Source organism: Salminus brasiliensis, chromosome 1 (genome assembly GCF_030463535.1).
Source record: "Salminus brasiliensis chromosome 1, fSalBra1.hap2, whole genome shotgun sequence".
In the NCBI taxonomy this organism is placed as follows: Eukaryota; Metazoa; Chordata; class Actinopteri; order Characiformes; family Bryconidae; genus Salminus; species Salminus brasiliensis.
In genome coordinates this window covers 24,378,550-24,393,063 of record NC_132878.1, presented here as the reverse complement: position 1 = coordinate 24,393,063, position 14,514 = coordinate 24,378,550, and the positions used below count along the sequence as shown (strand labels likewise).

Below are 14,514 nucleotides of genomic sequence, written 5' to 3'. Positions count from 1 at the left end.
ATATAAATAATCCAACATACAGACACACACCCCTCAAGGGTCTGAGTCACCGCTTCAAAAAGAAACTCTCTCACACTCACACACACACACACACACACACACAACTCAAGTGCATGTTGAGGATCTGTAAAAGATAAACAGTAATCAGAGCTTTAAACTCTAAAGAGTCTTTATTACTGAAACGCCTTTGTTTCACTGTTAGATGAGAATCAGCAGCTAAAGAGCAGTTCTCACACACCGCAGCATTCCAAACACACCTCTCTATAAGCACACCAATAAATGTCTTGCATTCATCTAAAGTGTTCAGTGTGTGAATGTATTAATTCAATTTATTCACACATTTATCCAAATCAGCCCATCATGCAGCAGTGGTGTAATGCATAACTGATACAGGCAGTAGATACAGGCCAGCAGCTTCAGCTTGGGTTCAAATCAACCTTCACTCTGCAGACGGGAACGCCTTGCTAAAAGAGATAAACAGAGACTGGTAGAGACAAAGTCTCAGTAACTCACACTCTGGATTACCGGTGATGAGCAGAAAAGCATCTCAGAATGCACAACACATCCAACCTCAAAGTGGATGGGCTACAACAGCAGAAGACCACATCAGACTCCACTACTTTCAGCCAAGAACAGAAAGCTGTGGCTGCAGGCTCAACAAAACTGGATAGTTGAAGACTGAATACTTGAGACTTTAAAGGGTCAAACAAGACTTCAACTCTTCTTTACAGTACTTTGTAAAATGCTGTTCTTGATAACATTACAGTTGGTCTTGGTTTGATCACAGGGCTCTGTCCTTGTAGACAGCTGCAGGCACCCGGGAGGGGAGCGTGGAGTCGATGCAGGCGTCCATTAGCAGACATAAAAGAACTACCAGTTCTACTTAAGACCTAGGGATGCTTTACTGGTCTTGGGGTGCATTCATACTTGTCTCGAATACGAGTCCACACTCAGGACCCGATTTCAAGCCTTTTTGAGGGGGGTGGCTCATTATCACTGGTTTGCTTTCACACAGAAGAATTCCACACAAACCATGGATTGACTGTACAATTTCGGACAGCACTTTTCTGCACACAAGACCCAGGTTCATCAGCTAATTGCTTTCCTTGGATACAAACACACAGAATGTAAAAGTGCAAAGAACAGCGCTTTCTGCAGTCATGGCATTTCACAGTGCAGAAACACCTGCAGACAAGGAGTCATTCTCATAGGAGACAGGACAACTCTTGGAGGAAATGCCTGCTGGTCTTCATCCTCCCAGCGTGTTGGGATCATTGTGTTATGGGGGGAGTCCTAGCTAGTGTAGACAACGGCACATACTGATTGTTTCTTAGATCGTATTAAAGCCGTTACGGGATTCCTTGAAATCCAACTTAACTTTTGACTAGGAGTGTACATCTGCATATGAGCATAAACAGATCTGTACAAAGGGGAGTTTCAGTGGGAAGAGTAAACACCAAGAGATTACTTCTAGGCTACAACTGAGAAAAAGGTGGCATTACTGGACTGGATTAATATTTCACCATGTGCTGTACTTTGGCAAGTTGCTAAGCAAAGGTAAAGGTGTACATTGTATATTCAGAAAGAAATGTGATCACTGAGCAGCTCATACAGACTCTCTCTTTATCAGATTACTGAAATGCTTGTAAACATGTTGAACAGATTATTGCCAAAATCAGATTTTCTGCAGTTTTCAGATGATTATGTGCATGTGAACACAATCAGTGACTAGAATAGGAAACTAACTGGGATATAAGGGTTAGATCTGTGTGGTCTGAGTTTGTATGCATGTTTTAATGGTGGTCCTAACCAGCATTAGTACAGAGCGGGTAACCTTAATACAGATGTAGACTGTAGGTGTGTGTAAATCCAAGTGTGTGGTAATGTGTGTAAAAATAGAGGAAAAGAGAAGGAGAAAAGGGACATACATTGCACAGTACCTGTCGTGTAGTCCCAGGGACATGGTGTCTCCTCGATGCACAGGGTAGTCCATGCTGCCCGCGCACTCAACCGCAGGGACCTCTACAACGCACACAAACACAGAAAAGCACTGAGCACATGCTGAAGCCACCATTCCCTGGTTCAATACTGTTCTAAGGGAACAGACTGAGCTTTTAAGGCTTAGGCCACATTCATTTTGATAGGTTAAGGGAATAAGTAGTGCTCATTAGGGCTATGTATCCATATACTGCGACACTGTAAAATGATATATTAAGACACCCTTGTATACAATCTGAGCAATGGAAAAGCTGAACTTTTATGGAGACAGAACAGTGGGGTCTGAAGACGGAGAACAGCATTCCTATCTAGTGGTCTGGGTTAAAACACAGCACAAAATGACTTTACATAAACACTAAATAATTTAGTGTTTCATTAACATTAAATAATGAATTTGAGAATCAACACAGTATTAATAAAGATAATGATACGTTAAGAGATTACGGTCAAAAGTGCCTGGTTATTAATTTATTTTTGAAGGCTGTAGTCGTTACTGCTTTTGTAATAAGATAAATGAGCTCTATTCTGATTGGCTGTTCTGTACTTTTTTCTTCTTTTTTTTTTTTAAAGAGCTGAAACACACAGAGAAGAGGGTAGAGCTAAACTGCAGTAGTCTAAATAGGCAAAGATGTAAAAGAGTTGCTTCTTGTGACAACAGATAAACAGTGATTTTAAAACAGGCCTCTATAATAGAGTTAGTGAGATCATCCTCATTTAGCGAGATCATCCTCAAACAGCTCAATCATACACAGGAAACAACTGGAGTTGGAGGTTGGAAACAAGAGTTCAGTTTCCCTCACACCTTATTGTAGCCACTGAAAGATGTGTGTTTGGTGTCTGAAGGTTAATTCTTCAGTTTGGTGCTGAGACAACAAGGCTGATGTAGCTAAACAGTGGGAGCTTGTACCACCCAGGTGTCATTGTGCAAACTGTGCACGTTACTTCAGGACAGTTGAAAATTAAACCTAGTAATCAACCCTGCTGGTTTAGCAATGAAACTTCCATACTTTCCATCCTTAATTCGATCCATGATCTTGCTAGGGCCAATCAGAATCCGCCAAAATATGCCAAATTACAGAGAGAACCCCCCGTGACCACAACCTTAGAACACTTTAGAACAGAAAGCACATAAGAACAGTTGTTTAGGTGGTAGTTATAATTTCATTTTCTCAAAACGCTTCATCTCTTGCTCTCTCGCTCTCCCTTCCTCTATCTCTCTCTGGAGGCTTGACAGCGTACGGCATTTCTATTAATATTTCACTGCTCATATTTTTGGGGCGTTGTCTGCCATCTGCGAGTCGGCGCACCCCACAGAGTTACAAGACCTGGGGTTCACCTCGTGGAGCGGGAGGGAGGGATGGAGGGAGGGAGGGAGGGAGCGGGAGAGAAAATAAATGGGAACACCAGTAGACAGCATGAAGACAAAGTGAATCCACTTGAACGCATTTTCAGAAACTTCCAGTTTTCACTAGAGACAGTGCATCAGTATAGATAGACAGTATAGAGAATACTGGATGGGGGTATAATGGGAGGGGGGGGATCCTGTAACAGGTCTATCCGGAAACAGCACACACTCACTGGGTTTCAGTCCTGAGGAATAGTAGTAGACAGTAGACAGTTCAGTTAGACGCTCATCTTTTTGGTTGTTGCTGTACACTGCATCAGAGATTCTCTTTTCCAAAATGCAAAGCGAAGAGTGGATACTTTAAGAGTGTTCGAAGAATCAACCACTGATCATGTGTTCATGAAGTGCAAGCATTCGGGTGCTAGAAACTCTCTTGGTCTGCAGTTAATTCGAGTTTCATCACTAAGGATGCAACACACTGCTATACTAATCCAAACTGAATAGGGCTATTGTCACCCAAGTTATACTGAAGTCAGATGTATTTAGTAGCAGGTATAACTTTACGGCATTCAGCTGACACTCACTGACAGTCATGTTACATTACAGGTGCATCCCCTTCAGACATGCACATTAACCCTGAACGTTCCCAGACATTACCCAGTGGAGCTGTATGTGTGAACGCAAATGTCCGTATTATTCATACCAGGGTTTTATCCTGCCAGCCTCCTAGCACAAAATCCAGGTAATGTCCTGGTGAGCCCACATATGAACAGAGTCACTGGAAGTGAAATAAGTATGTGAACTGACGGTGTAGAGTACACTTACAAGAACCTTTACATTACGTAGTGTTGGTTGATTCTGGCGTAGTGCAGTTAAGCAGCATGCTGAGCTCAGAGTAGCAGTGATAGCGGCGTATTTCTTTTTATTATAGGTCAGTGTAATATATATATATATATATATATATATATATATATATATATATATATATATATATATATATATATATATATATGCGCTGCTTTAATGAGCATCAGTCATTGCCAATCCCTGTAAGTAATACAGCCACACTTTAAATTTACTTCAGTATTAAGAAGCATTACATTTTATCTAAAGTATTTTTAGTACATGTTTCTATAATGAGACATTCTGGACTGACTGATTTAGTTCAGTAGAGATGTTTCTAACGTTTTATAGTGTGTTTAATATCTTATAATCCAGTCTGACTGACCTTCCTGACCATTTAGCTCCCAGTTCCTTTAAACCACTGCAATGCAATCACTTTATCTTTGTTTTGTGTGTGTGTGTGTGTGTGTGTGTGTGTGTGTGTGTGCACGCGCGTGTGTGTAGTGGTACACACTCTGAACTGATATTTTTTATTTGTATGATGTCCACTGATGTGAACATGATTTTGACCTCCAATTAGTCTTGGGAAACATAAGCCAGTGACTTCCCGTGGTCTCTGGCTGATCAGTATTTAGTTTCCTCTTGGCTCAGGCCCCTCAGGATGACTGGCGGTAATGTGTAATTTAGAGGCGTGTTTATGGCCGGCTATAATGAACCGTTTTATTTATAATAGTGTCTCTGGACAGCATTAGAACAAGGAAAATGACATGAATATAGAATGAAAGGGGAAGCAGTCTGTTACAACATGCCACCAAGGCAATTGCAGTTAACACACACACACACACGTACAGCTGAGTGCATTAGTGTGTGTGCTCAGTTTGTTCACACTATAGAACAAACCAAAGATCTCTTTGTTAAAATTGTATTTTTGGAACCTGTGAATTCAGATTGCACACAAGTGACCAAATCTAATTTGTATGGTCAGACTGTTTGTCAGGTTTATGGAAAAATTCATTTCTCACTTGACTAAAGGTGGTTTAGAATGGAAAACTGTTTCATGTTGGCACAGTTAAATAATGACAGCTAAATAAATTAACACCCCACACACAACAAGGCCTTGAGACAACAGCTTTGCCTGATTGCTTTTGCCGGGAAAGGGACATCAAAAATGGTGCACAAAGAAGCGAAACTGAAGGAAGGGAGTTGAAGCTACCCAGCTAGCTGACAAAATAACAGCACTATCAGCTAAGACTGAAGTTGGCAGGAATAATCGCAATATTCTTACTACAATGCTAAACAAACAAAAACGCTACAACCATGGTTAGCTATCCTAAGCTGAGATTGGCTCACTGTTACCTCTCTGTGAGCCATCAGAGGGTCTCACTGTAAAATAGCCAATAAGAACATTATTCAGATGCCCACCATAAAATGCTTGTTAAATTCTGGGCCAAATCATCAAGGTGGTAAAAATCCAAACCTGAGCATTTTTACCCTAACCAACATCACTATGCATTCAATGGCACCTACAAATAAAACCAGTGAAGTGTGTCAACCATGTTTAAGTTTCAAACTGTCCCAAAAATGCTGCAAAAAACTGCATTCAATTCAAACAATGATATTACAATACCATCAGTAGACACATTTCTAATCTAGTCTTATCATGAGGATCCAGAGGAGCAGGATGTTCAGGTGGTGCTGAATAAAATAAAGAAACTGCTTGATTTAGTTCAATTTCCTATATTTTAAATCAGCAAAAGCAGACATAAGAAGAAAAGGATCATATTACACCAGTTATTTCCAACCTTACAATGTGATTGGTTCTCATCTCTGTACTAGTCCACCTTCCTTACCTCTAACCTGGCAACAACCAGCAGCTATTAAAATGAAACAACCATATATAAAAACAGTTAAAAGGCCTGTTAATCACAACTACGATCAAGAACACCGGTGTGCACACACTGGTCATACATACAGTACGCTCATTTCACAAACAACAACAAGGCTCGCTACACCCTTTGCCAGGGCCAGAACGGCAATTGTTATGTATGCCAAGTTTCTATCTTTAACGCGTCGAGCTGCACTGATGTTCCTCCTGTGGTGAAGGGAGTCGCCTTCACAAAACAGTCACGAAACAATCATCTAAGAGGTGGAGAACGGAGACTTGCATGACCCTTCCTCTGCGTTTAATGCAACAGTGATGGCTCTCTTATTAATCAGGAAAAGAGCTGCACTATAATGGCAGTAATACACTCAAGAACATGCTCTACTGCACGATACTGGCACTAGGCTCTCGCCTATAAAGGCAGCAAACCAGCACCAGTATATATCTTATGGTATAGAACTCTGCGGTGGTGGCGTCGCCGGCCTATCGCTCCCAAATCAGCACATCCCAGATTATATGTAACGATACAGGGCAGCCAAACAGAACAGAGCTCACCTGTCTCAAAAGGCACAGTGACAAGGTTCTACAGACGAAAAGAGGTTGGAAAATGGTTATCCGGAATGACTATATAAACATTATAACTGGACCTCATGTAGGAATAAAAAATAAAAATAAATAAAAAAAAACAGTAGGATCTAAAGACAGATCTGGGCTGCCTTAGAAGCAGCGATAGAAACAGAACGTTGACCATTCACACCACAAGGCCACTGTACTGGCCTCACGCTGGAAGTGGATTTGGACGCTTTACCCACATCGCCAGCTTGCGGATGTCTCTGCAGTGCCTTGGCAACGGCTGTGCCTTGGCAACGGGCAGAGGTCATGGTGGAACAAGGATAAGCTCTGCTAAACTAGCTAGGGCTTGACGAGCACGCGAGCCAGCGTGAAAAGTTGGCGTTGCTTTGCCTCCTTTGACAAGTGGATAAACTTGGAGTCTGACATGTATGTGTCACTGTCACACTCTTTCTCTCTCTCGCTCACACACACCTAAATATTTGATCCATCTGCCTTTAAAAAGCAAGCACTTGGACAATTCCCTCTCTTACCCTCTGCTTCACGCTAGCCACACTTTCAGAATTACAAATGAACACTAGTTAGCACAACCCAGAAGAACCAGGCACCTCTGTACGGGACAATTCTTCTAAAGCAACAGCTGACATAAATCACCCAATGAAAGTGTGAGGGAAGCTTATCTTTTACCCACTCTTTATCCAACCAATCAGGCCCATTTCATTTTGCAGTGTTACAATAAGGCCACTGTTGCCCTATAAGCCTATTAGAGATTTGATCAGGAGGAGGGCTCTTTTAGTATGTATGTATGTGGCAAGTATCACATTCTTAAGCAGCTTAGCAATCTGGAGCACTAACCAGGGCTAGTGTGCAATATGTCAAAAGATAATACTATCAGGGGTGCTGACAGTTCTGGTTTCCTTCGAATATAAAATGAGCTTTTAGATGTGGAATGAGTTTGAGAGCTGTTCTGCAGTATTGGGACTAAAGACAGACCATCGCTGCACCATACAGGGGGTTGGGGGGTCTTGACACCATAATAGTCCTGTGATCAGTGATACACAGATTCAATGTGCTGGATCAGTCCCAGCACCAGCACCAGGGATGACTGGTCAACAATCAATACTAGGGGTGTTGATGACTATTTCTATTGACTCAACTGAACCAACTGAATGCTTTTGGCTAAAAAGCTTGGCTAGAACAATGATGTTTGAACTGGACGTGCTTCAATTGTGAGCATGAGGGCTAAACAGGACAAATCAGGGTAACGTGACAATGGAGCTGTACTGATACATAAAACAGAATGTGTTCACAGATTCTGTGAGTAAATAAGGCAACACTGAGATAGTGAGCACTTCTAAATAATCACTGTGAACCTGCTGCTTTCACTTTCCCCTACAATCTCTGCACTCCGCTCTACAGCAGCTCTGTCCTGTCTTCAAGATTTAAAAACCAGCATTCTTAAACCCAAGTCATCATATATTGGGGTACCATTGGCATTACAGTGCAAAATCATTAGTGTCTTGTGGCATTTTGTGGTTCAATATCTGAAGGAATGCATGGATGCACAGCTTTTATAGATGTTTTACATCTGAAATTACAAGCGTCACCTACCAGGACCGGGAGTAGTCGGGCTAGACTAAACACAAACTGTAAATGTTTGATTTAGGCCGTTTCCACCTCATTTACTGCTTCTTAAAAAGAAAGCTGCTCAGCTGCTGGTCTATAGACAACTGCTCTTAATAGATGGACCTACTAAAAACACTGCAAACAGATCTACTTTTGATGAATAAGAACCTGCTTCTGATGGACACTCCGATGGAGGAGCTCTATCTGATTTCCACATCAATAAAAGAAAAAAAAAAATATATAAACAAATAAAAATTAAACCCCACTTCCGTTTTACTTCTCTAACTGTCCCCTAATGCATAACCCACTGCCATTTTTCCACTAAGAAGAAAAACTACTTCTATACGAAGCCCAAAAAAAACAGTGACTAAAACCCTCGCCTTCTAGACCTAGCTAGCTGCTGCTGCTCCTCCTGCACAAAGCCAGATCACCTCTGTAACACGCTGCTACAACTCCCATGTCTCCCATGTTCGTCCCTAAATACACCCGTTTGGATTCGCACACACACAATGACTCCATAGGCCTCCTGTACTCCGTGTCTAGGCCCTCCTTCTACCCAGCAACACACGCTGACGGACACTGGCACGTGGTTTAGGTCACGGCACCAGATTTCAACTGGTGACAAGGCTTGTGTTTAAATGGGGAGGTTTACTGGGAAGCAGGTTCACTCAAATAGACACTCAGCATTGGGACAGAGCATGCCAGGCAGACTGCACACTCTCGCTCTCTCTCTGTACTTCTTAGTTTGTTTGGTGGATATAGAGGATATAGTGTCAGTTTGGCATCTTTCCAAACGTGACGATGGATACTGTGTACATCCACGGAGCATTGGCTTTCTACTTACGATGATATTTAATGGAACTGCATTGTTTAAAAAGTGCATGTTTCTTGGTTTAATTAGATAAAGTACAGCAGATATTTAATAAAAATCACTGTACTCAGTACGGGAGAGTTTCTGAAAAGTAGTTTTTGAAGTTTTTGTCTGTGGTTATATGCATCGTCATAAATATCGCAAAAAAAAAAATCCTTAAATATCGCCCAGCCCTAGGAAAGTGTTGTAGGAAGTAGATTCGTGGGCTAAACACATCTTACACCCTGCACGTATATATGAATAAATGAAGATGATGTCATAACGGACTGCCGTTCAGTGCTTTTTACAGTGTAGCTACTGTAAACCGATTGGTGGTGTTCATAGGCTTGGTCTATAATTGGCCTAACGAGAGACTGGACTCACACAGTGGGAAATGGGACTCAATGGGAAAAACATTTTGTTGTTAAGATTAGTTTGTCCCTTTTTGCAGTACCATATTTTCTAGTTTCTAGTTCTACAGTTGTTAAAAACTGTACATCAGTGCACAACAAAACGACATGATAAAGATGACCAACAGTTACAAAGCCAGTTTACACCTGCGCTCTTTAAGTGACTAGTATCTGAATTGTAGCCTGATAAGATTAGGTCACATTCATTTACACCTGGTCACGCTTGTCTCGGGCAAGATTACTTAAATTTAAGATTACTTAAACTTAAATCCGATCGTTGCAGCAATTATTACTGGCGTTTCAGTTGTATTGAGAAGGTTGTCAAATGGGTCTTGCAGATCCGAATGCCTTTACATTGCTATAACGTAGTAAAATGGTGTGGTTTGACTATCCGGATTTGTTTCGGGTTTAAACGTTCAGTGCATTTACATTTCACTTGCATTTGTATGTGCCGCGGACTGTTACAGATATAATCCTGATACTGAAGATGCATGAAGTGACCAGGCGTAAACAGTCCACACCCTTCAGACAGAGCTGCAGAGACTGGATGAAGTGTGTTAGTAAGGATGTATAATGAACAGAATCATGAGTATTCACAAATGACAGATGTTTAAATTTGACCAACATTTTAAACAGATATTTGAAGATACTTTACTGAACCCCAGAAAAGCAGAATGTTATATTGAGACTAAATATCTCCATTTTACTGGATGAATGACTGTAGAAATAAATGTTACATTTCTCTAATGCTGATTCAGGTGCAATTATGTACCAACATCAGAAAAATAAATGTGTATGAAAAGTTTTGGATATCAACACTGACCCAGAATTCCCACATCAGGCATCCCCAAGTGTAATATTTTCCATTAACAGATCACTTTCATGTAAAAAACAAAAAATGGTAATCTGAAGTGCAGAGAAGACATTTTGGAGCATTTCTATTGGTCCAGTCATCATGAAATTTGGACACAATATAAAAGAATGACTGCCAGATTAACTTGAAACTGTGAAAAAACAAAAACAGGAATAAAGGTTTTAGTACATTAGTCCGTGGAGCAAAAATGCATAAGCAGTGGTACAACAAATTACCTACAAAAAACCCTTCAAGCAAGACTATTTAAAAATATAGATTTCTAAACGGTTTATCGTCCTGACTGATATACAGTCTTAACACGACATAAGGCTCCTTTCTGCTCTGGCTGAAGGCTGAAATTGAGAGGTTCTCTGGGCCCAAAAGCTTTCCTTCTATGGCATTGCTCCCAAGGACCCCATCTTGCACATTTGTTTTTAAGAGTGTAAGGCACAAACCTCATGTTATTGACGATCATAATTCATCTTCCTCACAGGAGAGCAAACAGAACGGCTCCGAACAAACAAACAAACCACTGAGTGGAAGCACTTTCAGTAAAAATATAAAAGGACGAGAAAAGAAAAGGAGCTTTCACTCACGCAAGATCATGTGTTCAGCTCCTCTTTTCCCCCTCTTTTTAAAAGGATCAAGTGACAGTGCAGAAGAGGCGCACAAGGCACATGGCTCGTATTCTCTGAGCTCGTTTGGGACGATGGCTCTGGGTAGAATAGCTTGTTTTTAGCTTTCAGAGTCACGTTACCATGTTGTCATGTCCAAAACAACACATGGTGGACACTGTAGCTCCTCTGCGCCTGCTGAACACAGCGATCTTTCACTGCTTTCTTCCCTCCCAGAGTCAGGGTCTGAGCTGCAGAAGTGATGGGACGAATAAGAACACAATTTCCAAGATTATTCTTAATGTACCACTATGGTTTACTGTGCACACGTGCTGTCCTGGAGAGCATTTTGCTGAGGGGGGTGCAGCAGTGGGGCGTATCATTAACACCAGTAACCATTTCATCCCTAGAGCCCCCATACAGGCACAGATGATTAACACAGTCCTCTGCCTAAACACTTCAAGTTTCTCAGCTGTCAGATCTTTCAGCACTGGCACAAGAGCCTTTAAAATACTAAAACTAACTGCTTTGTCAAGTTCCTCCTGGTTCTACTGACAGTTTTCAGTCTTTTAAGGAGTAAAAAGAAACTGGCACTGCTCAGTAAGCCATAAAAGTAAGGCATCTCCACTGGATACAAGTTTTAGGGTCAATTCCTGCCCTCGCCAACTGAACTTCATAGACATTATATGCAGAAACAGGTAAACATACACAAAATACCATTCTATTGGTTTCTAAAGGTTAGAGAAGCAGGCTTGAGACCAGAAGGTCCACTGCCTCAACATTTAAGGGAACTGCAGCACCTAGCCCAACTCAAATGCTTCCCAGGGCCTGAGGTAGCTTTTAACATCTACATGTGATCTTTCCGACATTTCTAACATCACTTGGAGATATTTTTGCTCTAGTATGTGTGGTTTAACAGGAAAAAACTATGGTGGGCACTTTTTTGCCCTTCACCCCTGGTCATTTCTAACACTGACAAGAAGACTGGTATTGGTCCTGTTCACTACTGGCTTTACTATTCATCGTGACTGGACGGTGCCAAGTACATGTGTGAAGAGATTCTCATGCGCCTTTAAAAATACATTGTGATTCATTCCCTCATGCTACCTCTCAAGGTAGACAGCATAAGACCACCAGGGTTGGCACAATCATGAAACTGGCCTATCTTGTGTGCCAGTTAGCTTTAAATCAACGCCAACACTAGGCTGTACTCACTCACATACCCACCCAGTGCCTTCAGTTGTACAGAATTGTCTAAAAAGCATTCATTATTCTTTCATATTAACAATAGTACAACCCTTCTGCTGAGTTATAGAACCATTAAAACAACAAAACAACATAGAACATCTACAATACATTGTCCACCAATTAGGCCAAGAGTTTCATTGATTGTCAAGAGTTGTCATGTCAAGAACCCTTTTTGTTTTAGTGTAATCCATTCCACCACCTCCAGTTAAGACAAGACATCATATTACTAGCTGGATAACGAACAGCTGGAGAGCCAGCGAAACTGACCATGACATGCCCTCACAAGTGGTCCCTGGAGCTGCATTCACAACACAGAAACACCAGGTGGAAAGAGCTAAATGTCTGGACTGTCCACTGGAGATCTGATCCCTTGAGGTGAATGTCAACACCAAGTGCAGAGTGGGCCACAGGTTCACCATCAAGAGCAGTAAACGTCAGCAGGGTCAGGCAGCTGAAGGGTATGAAGTCCAGCCCTGTTCATATTGGTATTAACATCCTTTAGGAGTGATCTAATCACAAGTGGCATTGCCACGTGTCTCGAACACATGACCAGTGACCACCTGTGATCAGATTTGCTGGGTTAAGCTGCTGGTTAGTCTCACACAAGAACATTCGGAAATCCTGTATAGATATCGGTAGTTGATCGTCTCGGGACTAAAACTCGTCTGCTTGGCTCAACAACTACATGCCCTGCTCAACCCAGTCAAACCAACACTGGCAGGTCAGGGGGTGAGCAACAACCCAGCAGATAGGCCATGATGAGGAGTATAATAAAGATGTCAGCATAGTTCATATGATAGCTTGAGGGGTCAAACCATGTTTGCCAGAGCTCTTCTTTCCTTTATTGTTGACATCTTTGACCTCTTTTATGGAGGGACAATAAACTGACTGGCATCGGCTCAGCCAAATAACTGCTGTATCTGAACTGGGTGACTCATGCAGCCTCACTATAAACAGCAAAAAGTAAACATGGACGAGACTCCATAGGGAACTAACCTTAGCTAGAAGATCTGGCCAGCGACCAGCGCTCACCCATTACCACTACACAGCTTTTACGCGCACTAGCTAGCTACTACACATGCACACGCATATAGCTGCGTTAGTCTAACCCACTTTCACACGGGCAAGCTATAGGATACTTTGAAACAACGAAGCGAAAATACACAAGGAGCTACATTGCTCAGCGTGGTACCGAAATTATGTAGTATGACATTTTACAGGTCAATGTTCTTCCAGAAAGTGAGGTTTGCACTCTCGCACGCTCTCAGAGACATGTCTGTTCATGTTTATTCGGAACTTCTCAAAGTTAGCAGGCTAGCTTTAGCAGGGCGACCCAACACAAGACAACGCGAGTCGCTGCTGGAGACGAAATGCAACAATTGCAGCCGGAGATAAACGCCTTGTTCATTTCTCAACCCACAACAGCCACATTACAAGATGGCACGAACTTTGCCAACCGAGAGGATTTGGAGAAAAGGACAAAACGAGAAGCATGGCTGCGTTTGCCTGCCTTTAGCCACACAGCGGCTTTAGCTCAGTGTACTTTCCGGCTCTGACTATACACATGACAGCAAGTGGTCCCCCAAGCATTTGCCTCTGTTCACGCCACGCAAATCAACTTTTAAATATGTAATCGTTTACCTCTAGTGACGGGATTTGCCCTTCTCGTTTTCTTCTTAAACCCTCAAATCCACTCCACTCATGAACCTCGCCGGGTCCCGCCCCTGACGTTTTTTCATTGGCGGGCGCCGCAAGGGAGGTGCGCTACGCACGCTGGCGATTGGCCAGCCTGGCTGTCAATCAAAGGCAGACGCTCAAAACTTCCGTTGCCAAAAGAAGTTCGTTGCGCAGCTGCGATGAGGCTCGATGATTGGTTGATTCAACAAGCGCCAAGTAGTAACATGCATACTACTAATGATAATTACCCATAATATTAACACTAATATTAATAAAAAACAACACGCAAAGCTGATAAAATCATGCACTAATGCATAAAATAAATATTGATGCATGTAACACCAAGTAGAAACACATTTAAAACTACTAATAATAGTAATATCAATACTGATTATAATGCATAAGTCATGTGCTGATGAATATGACTAGCAATCGTGCACATGACACCAAGTGGTTACACATGTAAAACTACTAATAATACATAATAATATTTTAACATGAATTAGAATGCATAATGCATGTACTTGATTCATATAACACCACGTAGTGAAACCCACATTATACTACTAACAAAACCTAAGTTCAATTATAATTATAA

At 41.7% G+C, this 14,514-nt stretch overlaps 1 protein-coding gene across 1 annotated transcript in view; it reads right to left on the bottom strand.

The window, feature by feature from the left end:
* klhl13 (kelch-like family member 13) overlaps positions 1-13,957 on the bottom strand; it is a 73,676-nt gene extending 59,719 nt beyond the window's left edge. The window contains exons 1-2 of the mRNA XM_072675278.1: positions 13,881-13,957; positions 1,941-2,022 (exon numbers count right to left, since the gene is read on the bottom strand). Coding sequence (XP_072531379.1) covers positions 1,941-1,993 — 53 coding nt within the window. The 5' untranslated portion in view covers positions 1,994-2,022; positions 13,881-13,957. The remainder of the gene's footprint in view (positions 1-1,940; positions 2,023-13,880) is intronic.
* Positions 13,958-14,514: the final 557 nt, after the last annotated feature.